Genomic DNA, 16,255 nt, shown 5'->3' with positions numbered 1-16,255 from the left:
CAAATCTGACCTCCAACATTTACTAGCTGACTGACCCTAGGCAAATCACTCAATCTTATTTGCCTCAGGTTCCTTCTGTTAAATGAGCTGGAGAAGAAAATGACAAACCATTCCAGAATTTTTGCTAAGAAAAAACTTCAAATGGAGTCATGAAGAGTTGGATATAACTGAAAAACGATGGAACAACAAAAAATTCTGCCATCTAGTTTGTAGAGTGGTTTCTCTGGTGTCTAACCAATCTAAACCTTGATTTCTTCAGAGAGGAATAGGCAGCTTTTGGGAGTATGAGTTCTGGACTGCTAAAGGTATTCTAGTGAAGGCTAGATGACTACTTGAAAGTTATTTTTGTAGAAAAAAGATTCACTTTTAAGTATTATGAAATTAGATCATGACCTTTGGATCTAACTCTGAGAATGTGCAATTCTGTATCCCTGACAAATTTTTGTGGCTTAATGAAGCCACGTTTGAGTTGAATATAATAATTTGATTAGTGCTAGAACAACTGATTATTAGCCTAAAAAATATACCGAATTTTGAAAATAAGTTGGGATGCACAAAAACAATAAACAGATAACAGAAATTATATATTTCAGATATATTAGATCTTTTATTAAGAAATAATAAAAATATTTATCTGTCTGTACCTTAATACAACTATCTTGATTTATTATGAAATGCCTCAATGACTTACAGAATCATAGGAGCATAGATTTAGGTTTAGAAGCTTAGATATCGTTTAATTTTCCTTATAAGGAAAATGAGTTCAAGGATTTTTGACTAAAGAGCTAGCAGAGCAAGTGAGGGCTGAGCTCTCCTCCCCTTCCTTTTTCACTCCCCTGCCTCCACCCACCAGAATTGTCATTTCCTATACAACACATCAGGACTTGCACAAAGAGTAGGCGGGGGCCATTCTTTCTCCAAGCTTATATATTAATAGAGTATGGTCCAATTACTATTTAGCCTCATGTGCTTGGGACCTCAGTGCATCAACTCAAGCCTCAGCCCATTACATCTCCCACTTTCTTTTGTTTTTGAACACAGGTGATCATGCCATCCCTGACTCCTCAGGGAGGTCAGAGCCCCCAAGGGGAGGTGATCACATCCTCCCTGACTTCTCAGGAAGGGAGGTGAAAGCACTAAAAAGGAGATAATCACGCCCTCCCTGACATCTCAGGAAGGGAGATGAAAAGCACCAAAGGGAAGTGGGGGTTGCTAGCAGGTTTCTGGGCTCAAGGGTCTTATTATGCACAAACCCATCAGCTTGGAAGTATTACACAAGCACATAGCAACAACACAGAGGCTATTAGTGATGACTCTCCCCACAGTCAGTGCAGGCTTGATGTGGTGTAACAAACATGAATTATTCACCCAATTAACGGTATAACAAACAATATGAATCAACATTGTGTTGTAAAAGATTGCCAGAAGTCCTAGAAGGAGAGTATGTAAACAGCAGTCACACATACATCTTCTTCAGCAGCCAAGAGATAGTCCAAAACCAATCTATTGTCCATTGCTTCAGAATCGTCATTTCCTATACAACACATCAGGACTTGTACAAAGAGTAGGTGGGGGCCATTCTTTCTCCAAGCTTATATATTAATAGAGTATGGTCCAATTACTATTTAGCCTCATGTGCTTGGGACCTCAGTGCATCAACTCAAGCCTCAGCCCATTACAGATTTTAATGTCATATAGATAGATGTTCAGAATCACACAGGCAATAAATAACATTACTGAGATTTGATTAGAGGCCTAGAGTCAGGAAGACCTAAATTCAAATGTGGCCCACCCTTACTAACGTGTAATTCTGAGCAAGTCATTTAACCTCTGTTTGCTTTGATGTATTAGAGAATGGATTGGTTAACCACTCCAGTACCTTTGCCAAGAAAACTGCGTGGTCAATATGGTTTGGAGGGTCAAGAAGAATCAGACATGACTGAATGACTGAACAACAACAATAACAGGATTTGAATACAAAGTTCTCTGGTTCTAAATCCAGGAATTGTTGTACTCTTCCACATAAAGGAACAAAAACTTATCACACATAGAAAAGTCAGCACCTAAGTAACTGAAGGATGACTAGAATTTTTCAAGATGGAAAACATCAATTGCAACAATACATTAGCTTAATTATATGGAAAATTAATTATTACTTTTCAAGAAATTATATTAATCTTTCTAGTGTTATGGTTTAGTTGATTCAGTCATCTCCAACTCTTTGTGGGTCACAAGACCTATTATCTATGAGGTTTTCTTGGCAAAAACACTAGAGTGCTTTGCCATTTCCTTCTCTTGTGGATTAAGACAAACAGGTTAAAGTGATTTATTCACACAGGGTCACAAAGCTAGTAAGTGTCTGAGGCTAAATTTGAATTAAGGTCTTCTTGACTCTTGGCTCTGTGCTTTATCTATTGAAGGATCTAGCTTCCCTGTCTAAGGTAATAGATGGATATAATCAAAAGATTGTCTATTCATTGATTAAGAATATTTTGTTGTAGGTCCTGAGGGTCCTCCTGGAATTAGCAAAGAAGGGCATCCTGGAGAACCAGGTCCACCTGGCAAAGATGGAGACCGTGGAAATCCTGGAATACAAGGGCCAACTGGACCTCCTGGAATCTGTGATCCATCTTTATGTTTCAGTGTGATTGTTGGAAGAGATCCATTTAGAAAAGGGCCGAACTATTAATCTGCAATGACTTTATCAGCAGACTAGGCTTGGTGCTTTTCTTTTATGGTCTTTCAAGTCTCAGGAAGATTACTGGCAATAATCCCTTGAAAAGGAACTAAAGTACCTCGGTTTTAGAAAGAAAACAAAGAATGAATAATGAAAAGATAATGCTACTTCTGGGTTTCAAAGGTTTCTCCAGATGAAGCCTTTGTATTAAATGCATTACCAAAATTGGGAGGATTCCTCATGAGTCCATTAATTTGAATTAAAATTGAATAAAATTGACTACCACTATTGCCTTGTAGCAGTGCAGTATTAATTGATCAGATGCCCACCACTGTGAAATGTTTCACATTCAGTCTCCATACAGTAAATCATTTGATTTCAATGTCATATTTGTGTGAATTTCATGATTATGTATGCTTCATATCTCATAGTTCATGCTTGTTCATTAGTCAAAGGGGAAGATGCATTTGGTTATTGAAAACTACATGAAATTTCCTTTATGTGCATATAATTTCCTGCACAGACTGCTTAATGACCACAATGTTTAACTTAAAACCAGCTAGGAAAGATAATGCTAGACAGATGATACTAAAAAATGCAGTTTGTTGTAGGAAAAAGTCATTTTCATCATTACTTTCCTGCATGTTCAAAAAAAAAAAAATGAGACCATTCCCCATGCTCTCTACCTAACTGCAATGTTTGTTGTACCCCTTCATTTTCCATTTTATTCACTACATGTGTATGTTAATGTATGTTAATTTTTGTATGTATCCCTAACAGGAAAAAGAAAACAAAATAGACTTCAGTTAAAAGGACAGCAGTTGCACAAATCCCTTTGTGCTTTGACCAGTTAAGGCAGATGGTTAAATTAATATTGCCCAGTCATGTACTGTACAGAAAAGCTTTTATACAGATGTGATTTTCAGGTGTTTGGTTTTTCAATTGTCATGCTATAACTTTTGTACTGTGCTTAACATTCATGGTCAAATAAAATTTTGTACAGATTCTGAAGTTGATGATAGAAGCCATTATTTATAATTTTTGTTACTTTCATTTCCATTCACTTTGCTATTTAATGGTGTGGTCAAAATTTTAGGGGCAGCAAGGTAACTCAGTGGATAGAGTTAGTTGGCTGGAGTCAGGAAGATTCATTTTTCTGAGTTCATACCTAGCCTCAGAAATGTATTAGTTATGTGATCCTGGGCAAGTCACTTAATCCCTGTTTAGCTGTTTCCTCATCTGTAAAATGAGCTGGAGAAAGAAATGGCAAATCATTCCAATGTTTGTGCCCAGAAAACCCCAAATGGGATCATGTCAGAGTCAGACATGACTGAAAATAACTGAATAAATTTTTTATCATTCAGGCATTTGCACCTACCTAGTGGTTATGTAGTACATGTTTTCCTACTTCCAAAATAACTATTTCTTCTAGCCAATAAATAAATTTTAAAGGTAATCTGAAATACTCTTCTTCTCAACTCGACAACTCAACTCAACTCAAAATAAGAGTCAATTATGACTATTGAGATTCTTTGAATTTTCCCACATGCATGTTCATCTAAGTAATAAGATTAAAGCGTTATAGACTTCAATCTGGAAGATATTTCTCAGGTAGTCCTACCCCATCGTCTTATAGATGAGGGAAGTTAGTCCTAGAAAGGTAAAAGAATTTGCTCAAGATCACATAGGTAATAAGCAACAAAACTGGAATTTGAATCCTCAAAAATAAAAGTTTTAAATCAATCCTCTAAAATCAAGGTCCTTTCTTCTGTATCATACTACATCATTACCAGCTTTGCTTGAGTTGGAGTATGTATATATTGAATGCCCAGACTCCTGCCCCAGACCTGTAAGTATACTAAAATTCTAGTGTGGTCCCAGATTAAAATTTAATCAAGAAATGTTTAACAACAGAAATAAAAATACAACATAACATTAATCTATGGTTTTCTAATCCTAGGCTTATACTTTGTATTTTTGTTTATGCCTTGAACTACTATTTCAAGTATATAACACCAGGTTGACAACTGGAATTGTAATTATAGCTGCAAGGTTATTATTATTATCTTGCATACCATGGAATAAAATAGACTCATCTTGGAGTCTACAAATCACAGTAGATATTGAATATATTTTAAATTATTTTTTTCAATACTTGAAACCAAGTATTGGCAAGTATGAAACTTGCCAAAACCAAATGCTTGTAACAAATATGCACAAAGAAACAAAAATGAGCAATTTTAAAAACTTAAGATCTCTGATCCACATAATGATAAACTGAAATTTTAGAGCAGAAAAAGAATGCTACCCCTTCTATGACAGAGAGGGATGAAATTAACATGCAGAATCACATATGGAATATATCTTGATGTTTGTCCATTATTCTCAAATAGGACCAATGACATCAGGAAAGTAATGCCTTAACTTGCAAGTGAATTGGATTTAAGTGAGGCAGGGCTGTGCAAAGTCACCAGCCTCACTCTCTCCTCCAGAGCTATCTGGGTCCAGTGGCAAGACATAGATCATGAAGAATGGAAATGTCCCAGGTCTGTTTGTCTGAGGCTATGCCCATTCAATGATTAAAGCTAGGTAAGAAAAGGAGGCCTCTTTTACCCATTTAAAAAAAAATAATACTATTCAAGGAGGGCAAGATCCACAGGGTTTCTGGTCAAAGAAGAAACAATTATTATTTACACTCACCATCAAAACCCAAATAGTTACTAACAGAGGTTTGGGCCACAACTTATTTGGTCAATCAATGAGAGGCTGAGTCAGTTGGATTTAAGGCATATACATGTAGTTCTATTTGAATTCCAATGGACTTTACCAGAGACTAGTTTTTTCAGAACTCTATTTCAAGAAAACCTTTTCATTTTTCAAGATAAAAACTTTCTTTTGGGCAGAGAATCCACATGTAAGTATTTGATTCCCTATATATACAGAGGGAGGGAAGAAGCAAAGGAAGGAAGGAAGAAAGGAAGGAAGGAAGGGAGGAAGGGAGAAAGGGAGAAATGGAAAGAAGGAAAGAGGGAAGAAGAAAAGGAGGAAGGAAGGGAGGGAGGGAAGAAGAGAGAGGAGGGAGGAGGGAGGCACAGAGAAAGGGAGGAAAGAGGGAGGGAAACAGACATATCTATTGTAATGTTCTTCTCTAATATGTAATATTTTCTGTTGAGGTTTCCTTGGGGTCTCTGGAGGCAGCCTTAGTTTCAGTTCAGTAATCACCCCAAAGGCAACCAGGTATTAAAGTCTAAATCCTTTATTGTCTCTTTCTAAGTTTTGTCTTCTTTCCTAGGGCCTGGTTAGCTTTCTTAGAGGCCTTTTGTAGTCTTGGTTCCCAAAGCTTGAGCTCTGGCTTCTGAATCTCCCTGACTGAATCCTGGTTGAGGCTTCTAGCTTATATATCCTCTCTTAAAGGTGTGAATCTTGTAGAACTCTAGTAAGTACTAAATACATGTACTGAACTAGAGAACTGTTAAATTATTAAATTTAAAAATTGTTAAATTTAACTCTTAATCAATTCCACTTACTTAGTACCTTGTTTCAAGTTCTGGCCCATAACATCTCCCACTTTCTTTTGTTTTTAGAACATAAGTGGTCATGACCTCCCTGACTTCTCAAGGAGGTGAAAACCCCCCCAAAAAAGGTGATCATGCCTTCCCTGGCTGCTCAAAAAAGGGGTGAAAAACACCATATAAGGAGGTAATGATCACACCCTTCCTGACATCTCAGGAAGGGAGATGAAAACACCAAAGGAAATGGGAAATCAAATCAGATTAGTGGGTTTCTGAAGGGGCTCACTCTTAAAACAGGTATACATAAATTCATCAATATGGGAGGCATTACACATAATTACATAAATTACATAAGCACATAGTAACACAGGCTAGTAGTGATGTAACAAATAACATGAATCAACATAAGGATTTATGCATGTCCATAAATCCTAGAAATAGTCCAAAAGGAATCTATTGTCCATTAGTTCACATGCCAGGAATCCAATAATTCCTGCAAGTTTTAAAGTCTTGCAATAGTCTATATCTTGTGTTAGGAAATCCAATGATTCCTGCACATTTTGTTCTTAGGTCTTCTCCTTTGTTTTGAGGTTTTTCTCTTTTTCTTCTCTCTCCAGGTGCTCCTTGACACCCATCTGTTTCCTTCTCCATCTGTAGGAATACAAGCAAACCTTCTCTCCCAGTTAACCTATCTAGTCCCTTCTATTTAGCACTTTCTAAATCTCTTTTTATCACCTGGCAATTACATTGGAGCTGCTCACACTGGACACTGCCCTTCTGTTGGGTTAAAAGAACCTGTATTCTCCCCAATTGTAATCCCTTTCTGCTGATTGCTTTTCTGCTGATTAATCACATCAGAGCCCTGAACTTCTAAAGGTTTAACCTCGGCTGCCATCATGCTCCACCTGTTTTTTGATTGATATTTTGGAGCGGGGCTCTGTCTCTCATTTCCCTGGGTCAATCTACATTGTGAGGCCTAGTGGAAGCTCTTGTGGCATTTTGGACATAGTATTTTAGGTCTTCTCTTGCCTTGTCCTCTTACTCTATCTCTATACCTACATTGGGCTCTCAGATGTTCAATTTTTCCACACTGAAAACAATTTTCTCTTTCGAAATCCCTTGCCAAGAAAGACCCTGTTTTCCCATGTTCATCATAGTCTGGGCATAAAAAGCACTTGTGCCCCCTGTGGCACAGCATCTTATGATCTCCTCTAAAGGAGCATCTTTGTCTAGTCCCCATATAATTCTTCTGCAAACCTCATTGGCATTTTCCTTAGCCAGGTATCTGATCATTATTTCTGTAGCTGCATTTTCTCCGATGGTTCTTGTGACATCTGTCTGCAAATATCCCATAAAATCAGCAAATGGTTCACTGGGACCTTGCTCTATTTTTGTGAAGGCTTCCCCTCGATCTTTCCCTGGGAGGGAATCCCAAGCTTTTATAGTTGCAGTAGCAATTTGTCGTACACTCCTATGGAGTAATTAATCTGTGCTGAATTGTCTTCATACTGACCTTCACCTGCTAGTTGGTCAAAAGTGACTTATACATTAACTCTAGTTTGCTTATTGCATTGGGCTTGTATCCTGCATAATTCACTATACTCCAAAAGCCACAACAAATTTTGTCCAGGTTCTAAACATGTCCTTGCTATAGATTTCCAATCACAAGGGGTTAAGATTTCATAGGCCAAACTCTCTAGAAACATCTTAACATAAGATGATAAAGCCCCATAAAAAGTGAAACCCTTTTTCAAATTCTTAATTTTTTCTAGATCAAAAGGAATGTATCTTCTCCTTTGTTGATCTGAAGAATCAAGCTCTTCAATCACAGGGTATGCATTTATTAAATCAAATACGTCCTGTCCTTCATTTTTTCCCTTAAGAAGTGCTTTTTGTAATCTTCTCATAGGCTGTTTCATAGGTGGTGCTGATTGTGTTACTGCCTCTCCCCCTCCTCCTTCTCCTTCTACCAATGAAAGATTAATTGAGGGAAGTAGGTCAGGGTATAGGAAATGCTCCTGCTGTGAAGTGCCACACTCAGAATTGTACTTAACTCCATTCTTATCTGATTCTTCATCCTTTTCATCTAGTTTATTTTGATCCTCCCTGTCTTGTTCTTTTGTCTTTTTCCTTGTTCTATAACTTATATAATTTCCTAAAGCCAATTGTATCAAATTGTATGTATAAAGTGTATCTCTGGAAATTGAGTCGGGTCCGTTTTCATTGTAGAATTGACATAGTTGCTCTCCTACTAATTTCCACTCCTCTAGATCCAATTCTTTTTCCATAGAGAACCAAGGAGATGTGTACTGTACAGTTTCTAAAAGTTCAGTGATCTGCTCCCAAATTATAATTAAACCTTGGCTTTTCATAAGTCTGACAATGCTCTCTACCCATTTTCCTTGAATTGGAAAAGAAGGCTATTTTCTAAATATCTGTCCCATTTTAGCTGAAGTATTACTTTAGCCCTTTAGCAAAGTTTCCTTGTCTATTTTTGTACTCACCCTAATTTCTGGGTCGAGGAAACTTTTCCACTGAAATCTGGATTGTGTCTGTCCCACATTCGGACGCTAAAATGTAATATTTTTCTCTAAAATGTAATATTCTCTGTTGAGGTTTCCTTGGGGTCTCTGGAGGCAGCCTTAGTTTCAGTTCAGTAATCATCCCAAATGCAGCCAGGTATTAAAGTCCAAATCCTTTCTTGTCTCTTTCCAAGTCTTGTCTTCTTTCCTGGGGCCTGGTTAGCTTTCTTAGAGGCCTTCGGTAGTCTTGGTTCCCAGAGCTTGAACTCTGGCTTCTGAATCTCCCCGACTGAATCCTGGTTGAGGCTCCTAGCTTATATATGCTCTCTTAAAGGTGTGAATTTTGTAGAACTCTAGTAAGTACTAAGTACTTACTACTGAACTAGAGAACTGTTAAATACCATGCTAAATAATCATTGTCTCTATCAATTCTACTGACTTAGGACCTTGTTTCAAGTTCTGGCCCATAACAACCTAGTATATTTTTCTCCAATGCTGTTTAAAAAAAAAAAAAAAAAAAAAAAAAAAAAAAAAAAACCAAACCCCTGAAGATGAGATAGTAGTGAGCCAGGATTTTCATGGTATTCAGCAATTTTATATCTTTTTTCCTTATTTTCTTTTTAGAGAAGATTGGGTAAATCCATGCTAGGATAGTAACTAGTTCATTGAGACCTTAAGTGTTATTAAGTGACCAACTCCTATCAAATAAATTTCCCTAAGGATGCAATCCTAACATTACAAATAATTTCTTATTTTGTCAAAATGCGCTTGTGGGTGCTAAAGTATCATACTTCTGTGGTAGATATGGCTAAAAGACAATGAAAATCCATTAGACTATATTTAAATAAATGTTGATTATAATGAATATTATGTGAAATCATTGCTTATCCCAATTCAGTAGGGAAACTCAGTCTGGTATAATTGTTACAAGAAAACATGATGCAGGAAACTTATTTTGTTTTGAGAAGAATTTAGAGTTTGGGTCTCCTTCTTATTCTGCATGGAATACTGAAAACCTTGATTTGATAGTAAGCTTTTATAACAAATATGCCATGTTTCATTCAAACTATTAGGAAAAATTCTAAAATAATACTTTTGCTTTGGTGACCATATGAATGGATAGTTAGAAAACTAAAGGTTGACTGTAATTCTCAATTCTTCTTTTTTTTTCCCTTTAAGCAATTTTGCCATTGGTAAAATGCTCTACCATTAGATCAACTGTATGATTTTCAACTCAACTAAAAAACATTCTTACAGTGTATTCCCAGCAGATGGCAGCAAAAAGCCAAAGCCATTATGTCTTTTACATACTACACTAATGATGTTCACACCATGTTTATGTAATTACTAATTCATTTTTATTAGCTGAACACAGTGGAGTAGTTTAATTACCAGTTCATTCCCTCCAAAAGATGAATATCATCAAGATGAACTTGCCATATAAAGTAAACAAATAATCATGGCTAATGAAATAGTCTATTAGATGCTCCATTTGTTTTTAGGTTTGGGCAGGCTGACTTTTGTTGTTTGGTGATCTTCCCTTTAATTAACTACAAGAAACAGGATTGTCAAGCTTGAGGGAAAGTCTGTAGCTTTTCAGATACTTAGTTCCTGTTCCCTAAAGTTTCAACAATAATTTAAAACTGTAGCTCAGAGCATAAGACATATTTGACTAACCTAAGAAGAGAGTTCCCATTCAAATGTCAAAGAAAGACTGAATCTCTTAGTTTTCAAAATGCATTAGTCCCAAAAATGGAGTGTCTTATATAGCTCACTGAAAACGTAAGTGATACATTACACCATAAGCAGGAATAAAAAGAGTTCTCTTCATGCTATTTTTACATATATAATCAAAGAATAAGTAAAAGGGAAAACCTCCAAATCTCAATTCCACATATTTTAAAAATGATAATTGAGTTCTTTCACAGTTTTTCATCTCAAAGTTTATTTATTTATTTTTGTTTCTGGACTCTGACTTTGATTTTTCATATCCTAAAAGTGGAAGCAAGACTAGGTTCCAAGTCCAAGCAGTTCTCATTATGGTAACTGACCAGTGTTCAAATGTTCTGATAGGCTCTTCTTTTCCCTCCCTTCAAAGAAAAGGAATGATTGGTCCTGCTCCTTAATGCTATCCAAAGACAACATAAATATAAAAGTTATTAATTTTGAAATACTATTAGAAGAAATGTATAAGCTATTTAAAAATTAGCTTTAATTAAATACTGCACATATTAAAGGAAATTTAGTATTTTGCTATTTTTTTTAATTTGCAAGAAAGGCCATTTTGAAATCTCCTTCAAGCATTTTCTAACCTTCTTTATTCATCAAATTAAGAGATACTCTTAGCAGTATTGTTACCTTGTAGAAAGGCACCTGCATTTTCTAGGGGAATACTTCAATATATCAAAGTGAATCAATCACAAGTACAAAACTATTATATAAAGAGGAATAGGTACTGGACCTGTAATATTACCACCCTGATGTCATGGTCTTCTTTGAGAACAACAAAATGAAAAAGTGTAAGAAATTTCAAAGAAGCAAACTCCTTCCATTAAGACAAGTTCTACCATTTATAAAACTGATAGCCTTAAAGAGTAGGATTTACTTAGAGCAATAGTGCCAAAGCAAATAGAAATAGGGACTCCTAATTTATACATAAGAATCTATATGAGCCATAAGTTGACTTAGTTTTAAAATGTAATGTTTTCTGTTTTTACTATTATTGTATTTTCATTGATTTTATTTAAATATTTCCTAATTTCCTTTTAGCCTGGTCTGGATCTATATTCAGGGAATGTTTGACACCTCTGACTTAAGAGTAGTAAGAGGTTTGATGACTTGATTAATAAGCTTACAAAGATGGTATGCAGCAGAGGGAATATTGACACTAGGTTTTCCTGGCTCTGAGCCTTGGTCTCTGTATGCTATTCCAGGCAAGCTTTCAGTGGTAGTGACATTACAGAGAAAGAAAAATAATATTTAATGGGCTCAATTACACAATATCAATAGGCAACTTCCTATTTATGGGATGTACATATTTATAGAGTTAGGTAGCAGCTTTGTCTTGGTGAAAATAATGACAGAAATTAAATATTAGGAAACAGACTTCCTTGAAAGCTTAAACAAATAACAGCAACACAAGTATTTCTGTGAATGGAACATTCTCTTAGTTAAAGGGAAGTGCCAAGGGCTTTTCTCTGTAGTGGTTTTGAGCAAGTGTGTGGTCCTATCTCACCAATTTTCTTCTGATCTTGGATTATGAATCTCAGCACAATAAATTTTCATTAAAATGAAAATCTCCAAGATTCTGCTTTCCCAGGAAGCAAACTTCTGGTAAATGTAATATGAATTTTGGATTATTAGTCAGATTTTAACTAATCTGTTGATATCCAAGTCTGCAAATGTCATAACTATCCCTGTAAGTATAATTGCTCTATCTCTTGTCAATATAATATCCGAGCTGTAGGAACACTTCAAACAGGATGAGGAATAGCTACACTTTTCCTTCTAAATGCTAAAACGTTTCCTTTTTAATTACATTTCTTTTAAGATAGGCCTTTGGTGATCAAAGTAAAATCAGCTATGGAATTAATTTGAGAAAAAAGATAGAAAGGAGTCCACTGATACCTCCTGTGACCTTGAAAGGAAATTAGGTCTTTCTTTGGATATGAATTTTCTGATCTATGAAAGGAAGAGTTTGGATGAAATGATTAATACTATTCTTTCAAGTTCTCACCATTTTTCATTTCTAACTTCTGGTGGCACCAAAAGGTTTGGCCAATTATTGATCCAGATCTCTCATTCAAGAAAAGGGGAAGAAGTATTTGGTTATTATATTCAATTGGCATCTCTGTTGCAATTATGAGAAAGCATAGAAAATTATCTTGATTTTTAAAATTTCAGTCATGTGATTTGGGATTTATTAGGAAGAAAGACTAGGACTGGTGTGTGACTAATACATCAGATAATCCTGACACAAATAGATCCAACTTAACTTCAAAAGCATTGCTAAATGACTCCTAAATGTATAGGTCCCCCCTGGCATATGGGGGATAGGGAAGCTTCAGATGGACAAAGCATGGTCATTGCCTGCAATTGAATTGGGAGAAGGAGGTAGATAAGAAATATTTAATACTGTAATGACAAAATACAGCATGTTAAGCCAAGATATATAACAAATCTCAAAAAGGAAAGGTCATTTCTTAATGGATATGATGAAGGAATTATGAGGTTAGCGAGTAACAAGATTTACCAGGGACCATGGGGACAAAGGACCAGACATTGATGAGTTGAATCCTTTTGGTGCATTTTCTCAAAAATTATCTCTAAGTAGGACCATAATCACCCAGAGATTTTGTAGGCATTTTTTTTTAACTTTGAGAGACACCTGGGTCTGAAAGGAAACTAAGCAAAGTTCTAGTTACAGATTTTTTAAAAGCTTTTGTGAAAACTTCTTTCCAAATATTTAGTTTCCACCATTTTGTCTTCAAGTCAAATAGCTGTCTTTACATATAAGCACAGCCCAAAGATTACAAGTTTATTCATACATCTTGTAGTTTGGTCTTTAAATTAGAATTTTTCTTTTCCCACCACATATTTCCCGGTCTGTGGTCAATTCACTGTGATCTTCTCTTTTCCAAGTTATTTATCATTTGATATATATTTTTATAGAGAACTAGTCTGGTATACAGAAAGACCCAGGGCCAACTCCCACATCTGATACATACTGGTCTGAACAAGCCATTTAACTCACTCTCTGAGTATAAATGGCATCAAAGATATGAATCTGCAATAGTAAAGACAATGTTCTTAATCAAGTAATTTCTGTGCAAATGAAGTGACAAGTCCAATTCCTATCCTCTTCTTCTATTTTTATATGCTTTATAGTTATTCTGAAAGCCCCATTCTTCCATATATGTGCTTATATATAATATATACACACACATATAAATATGTAAGAAGGTTGCTATTGTTTAGCTATTTCAGCCATTTCAACTCTTTCTGTCCATTTTTAGGGTTTCTGCCATTTCCTTCTCCAGCTCATTTTACAAATGAGGAAACTAAGTAAAGAGTTAAATGATCTTACTGGGGTCACAGAGATAGTAAGTGTTTGAAATTATATTTGAATTCAAGTTTTCCTGACTCCAGGCCCAGTATTCTATCATCTAGTTGCCTCACCAGTTTTCTTACTCCCAAATAAATATTTCTTGATACATACAACTGACCTCCTTGCTATGCTACAAACAAGAAACTCTATTTCTCATTTCTGGGAATTTTTTCTGATTTTCCTCAATTTTTGGAATTTCTTCCTGTTCATCTCTATTATCTTCTTCACCTTCCTTGACTCTTTTTATATTTCCTCTGCTTACTCAGCATACCTGTCACATAGTAAATACTTGATAAACATTAATTGACTAATGAATGTGAATTCAATATTTTAACTTATTTCCTTATTTTACTCTCTATTTACAGCCTTTTCTATTTTGTTAAAACATCACCAAAGTGGACATTGAGAGATATATCATTGATGTCATTATTTATCCCATGGATCAGCTAAAGCTGATCATGATTCTTGATCATGTCTCATTGCTGAATGGTGGCATTAAATTATATTTCTTGTATCATTCTGCATGTGTTTACTCTACTCCAGCTTTTTAGATAGTATTATTCAGTAATTTTTCATTTGTATCCAACACTTGATGACTGCATTTGAGTTTTCTTGGCAAAGATACTCGAATGGTTTGCCACTTCCTTTGCTTATTTTCCAGATGAAGAAACTGAGATAAACAGGGTTAAGTGACTTGCTCAGGATCAAATAGCGTCAAAGTGTCTGAGACGACATTTGAATTCAGCTTTTTTTGACTCCATTACCAGCTGTACCACCTAAATACCTTTCAGACAGCAATCAAGAATATTTCACAATTCCACTAGGTAAAAGAGTGGGTCATTATCATTTTCTTTTGTTCTGGTATAATGGAATTATGTTTTAATGTTTTGACAAATCTTAGGCACTCATAAATTCCTTCAAAATATATGTTAAATGCCTACTCTGTGGCATCATTCATGTAATACACAGTTATGTATGTCTGTAAGAGAGACAGATGGAGAGAGGAAGGAAAAGGAAAAATAAGGCAATTTCTATACTCCTAACACTTATGCATTAGTTGATAATCTACCTTTTCTCCGTGAATAATAAAGATCACTTCTTTCTTCATTATTATACTTTTAAATGACCTATCCTTCTTTCTTCTCCTCTACCTCTAGGAATCACTAACTTACTTCAAGCTTAATTTCTGGTACCTCTTCCTACATGAATTCTTTCTTTGGTCTCCCAGTGCTTAGAAATTTTCTTTTTATCTATTTATCTGTCAATATAATACCTTAGTTTCCCCAAAGAAAATGTAAGCTCCTTGAGGGAAGCGATCATTTGCATTTATTATCTCTGTATTTCTAGTGTCAAGAATGGCATAAAAACTTAACAAATATTTTGTTGAATAAAAGAATGAATGAATGAAGAGGAAAAATATTAATCTAGTTAACCATTATGGTTAATTTTGCTCAATGGAAAAATAAAATGCTGGCTTAAAAATTAAGCCAAAGTATCAGTCTTGAGGGAAAAAGATGAAAATGAGACACTGTGGAAAGGAGGATCCATGAGCAACATAAACAGTTCTGGAATAAAACATCGCTATGATCTTTAAACTCATTCCTTGTACTGAGTCACTGAATTTATGTTCATGCTTTCTGGTGACATGGATGTGTTATCTAATTGTCAAAGGAATAATTTCTACTCTGGCATCAAATTCTGAATTCCACAGTACTAAGTGCTAATGAAATTGGGTGTTGGGTAGGAAAATTGAATATTGAGGGGAGTGAGTATCAGGCAATTTGGTACTTTAGAACCAAAATTTGGCCTGAAGGAGAAAGAAAGAAAAAACACCACTAAACTATTCAGTCTAGTATTATCTAATTTCTACATTGGAAATTGGCAAGAAAGTATTGTTTCCCAAATATGTATTTACACACAAAAAATTTTAAATGCCTATCAAAGCACAAAGTTCTTACATAATGTCTCCCAGGGGAAAAAATGCTGAGGCTGAAAAAACTCACAATACTTTGTGTGTCTGATTACACAGAAGAAACATGATTTATAAACCCAATGAACCAAAGAATGGGGTGTTTTTTTTTTTTCCTTTTTTCAGTGTATTACAATTTCAAAAGAACCTGGAACAGGCCTTTCTTCTTTCCTTCCTGCTTGTGTTAAACCACAAGTTATAAAATAAACTTTGTCTTATTTGGTCTGAACTCATTTAATCAAAACAATCAGCTATGATGGTTTTTATTTGATTTAACGGGTAGCTTTTTCTTACTTTCCCCATCCTTTTATATTAAATTTTTTTCTTCCTTGAATTGTGATTGTGAATTGTGATTTTTCCTTAGTTGTATCAAAAATAGTTTTCATAGGAAGTAAAGTAGAATGAAAAATATTCTGAATTTGAAAAAAAGAAACTGAAATAACATTCCCAGATCTCTTGTGTCATCTT

The 16,255-nt window shown here is 35.2% G+C and overlaps 1 protein-coding gene across 1 annotated transcript in view; it reads left to right on the top strand.

Moving 5' to 3' along the window:
• COL21A1 (collagen type XXI alpha 1 chain) overlaps positions 1-3,688 on the top strand; it is a 245,391-nt gene extending 241,703 nt beyond the window's left edge. Inside the window, exon 30 of the mRNA XM_051997183.1 lies at positions 2,502-3,688. Coding sequence (XP_051853143.1) covers positions 2,502-2,689 — 188 coding nt within the window. The 3' untranslated portion in view covers positions 2,690-3,688. The remainder of the gene's footprint in view (positions 1-2,501) is intronic.
• Positions 3,689-16,255: the final 12,567 nt, after the last annotated feature.

Source organism: Antechinus flavipes, chromosome 4 (genome assembly GCF_016432865.1).
Source record: "Antechinus flavipes isolate AdamAnt ecotype Samford, QLD, Australia chromosome 4, AdamAnt_v2, whole genome shotgun sequence".
Lineage (NCBI taxonomy): Eukaryota > Metazoa > Chordata > Mammalia > Dasyuromorphia > Dasyuridae > Antechinus > Antechinus flavipes.
The sequence above is the reverse complement of the archived record's forward strand: the minus strand, read 5'-3'. Positions and strand labels throughout refer to the sequence as shown.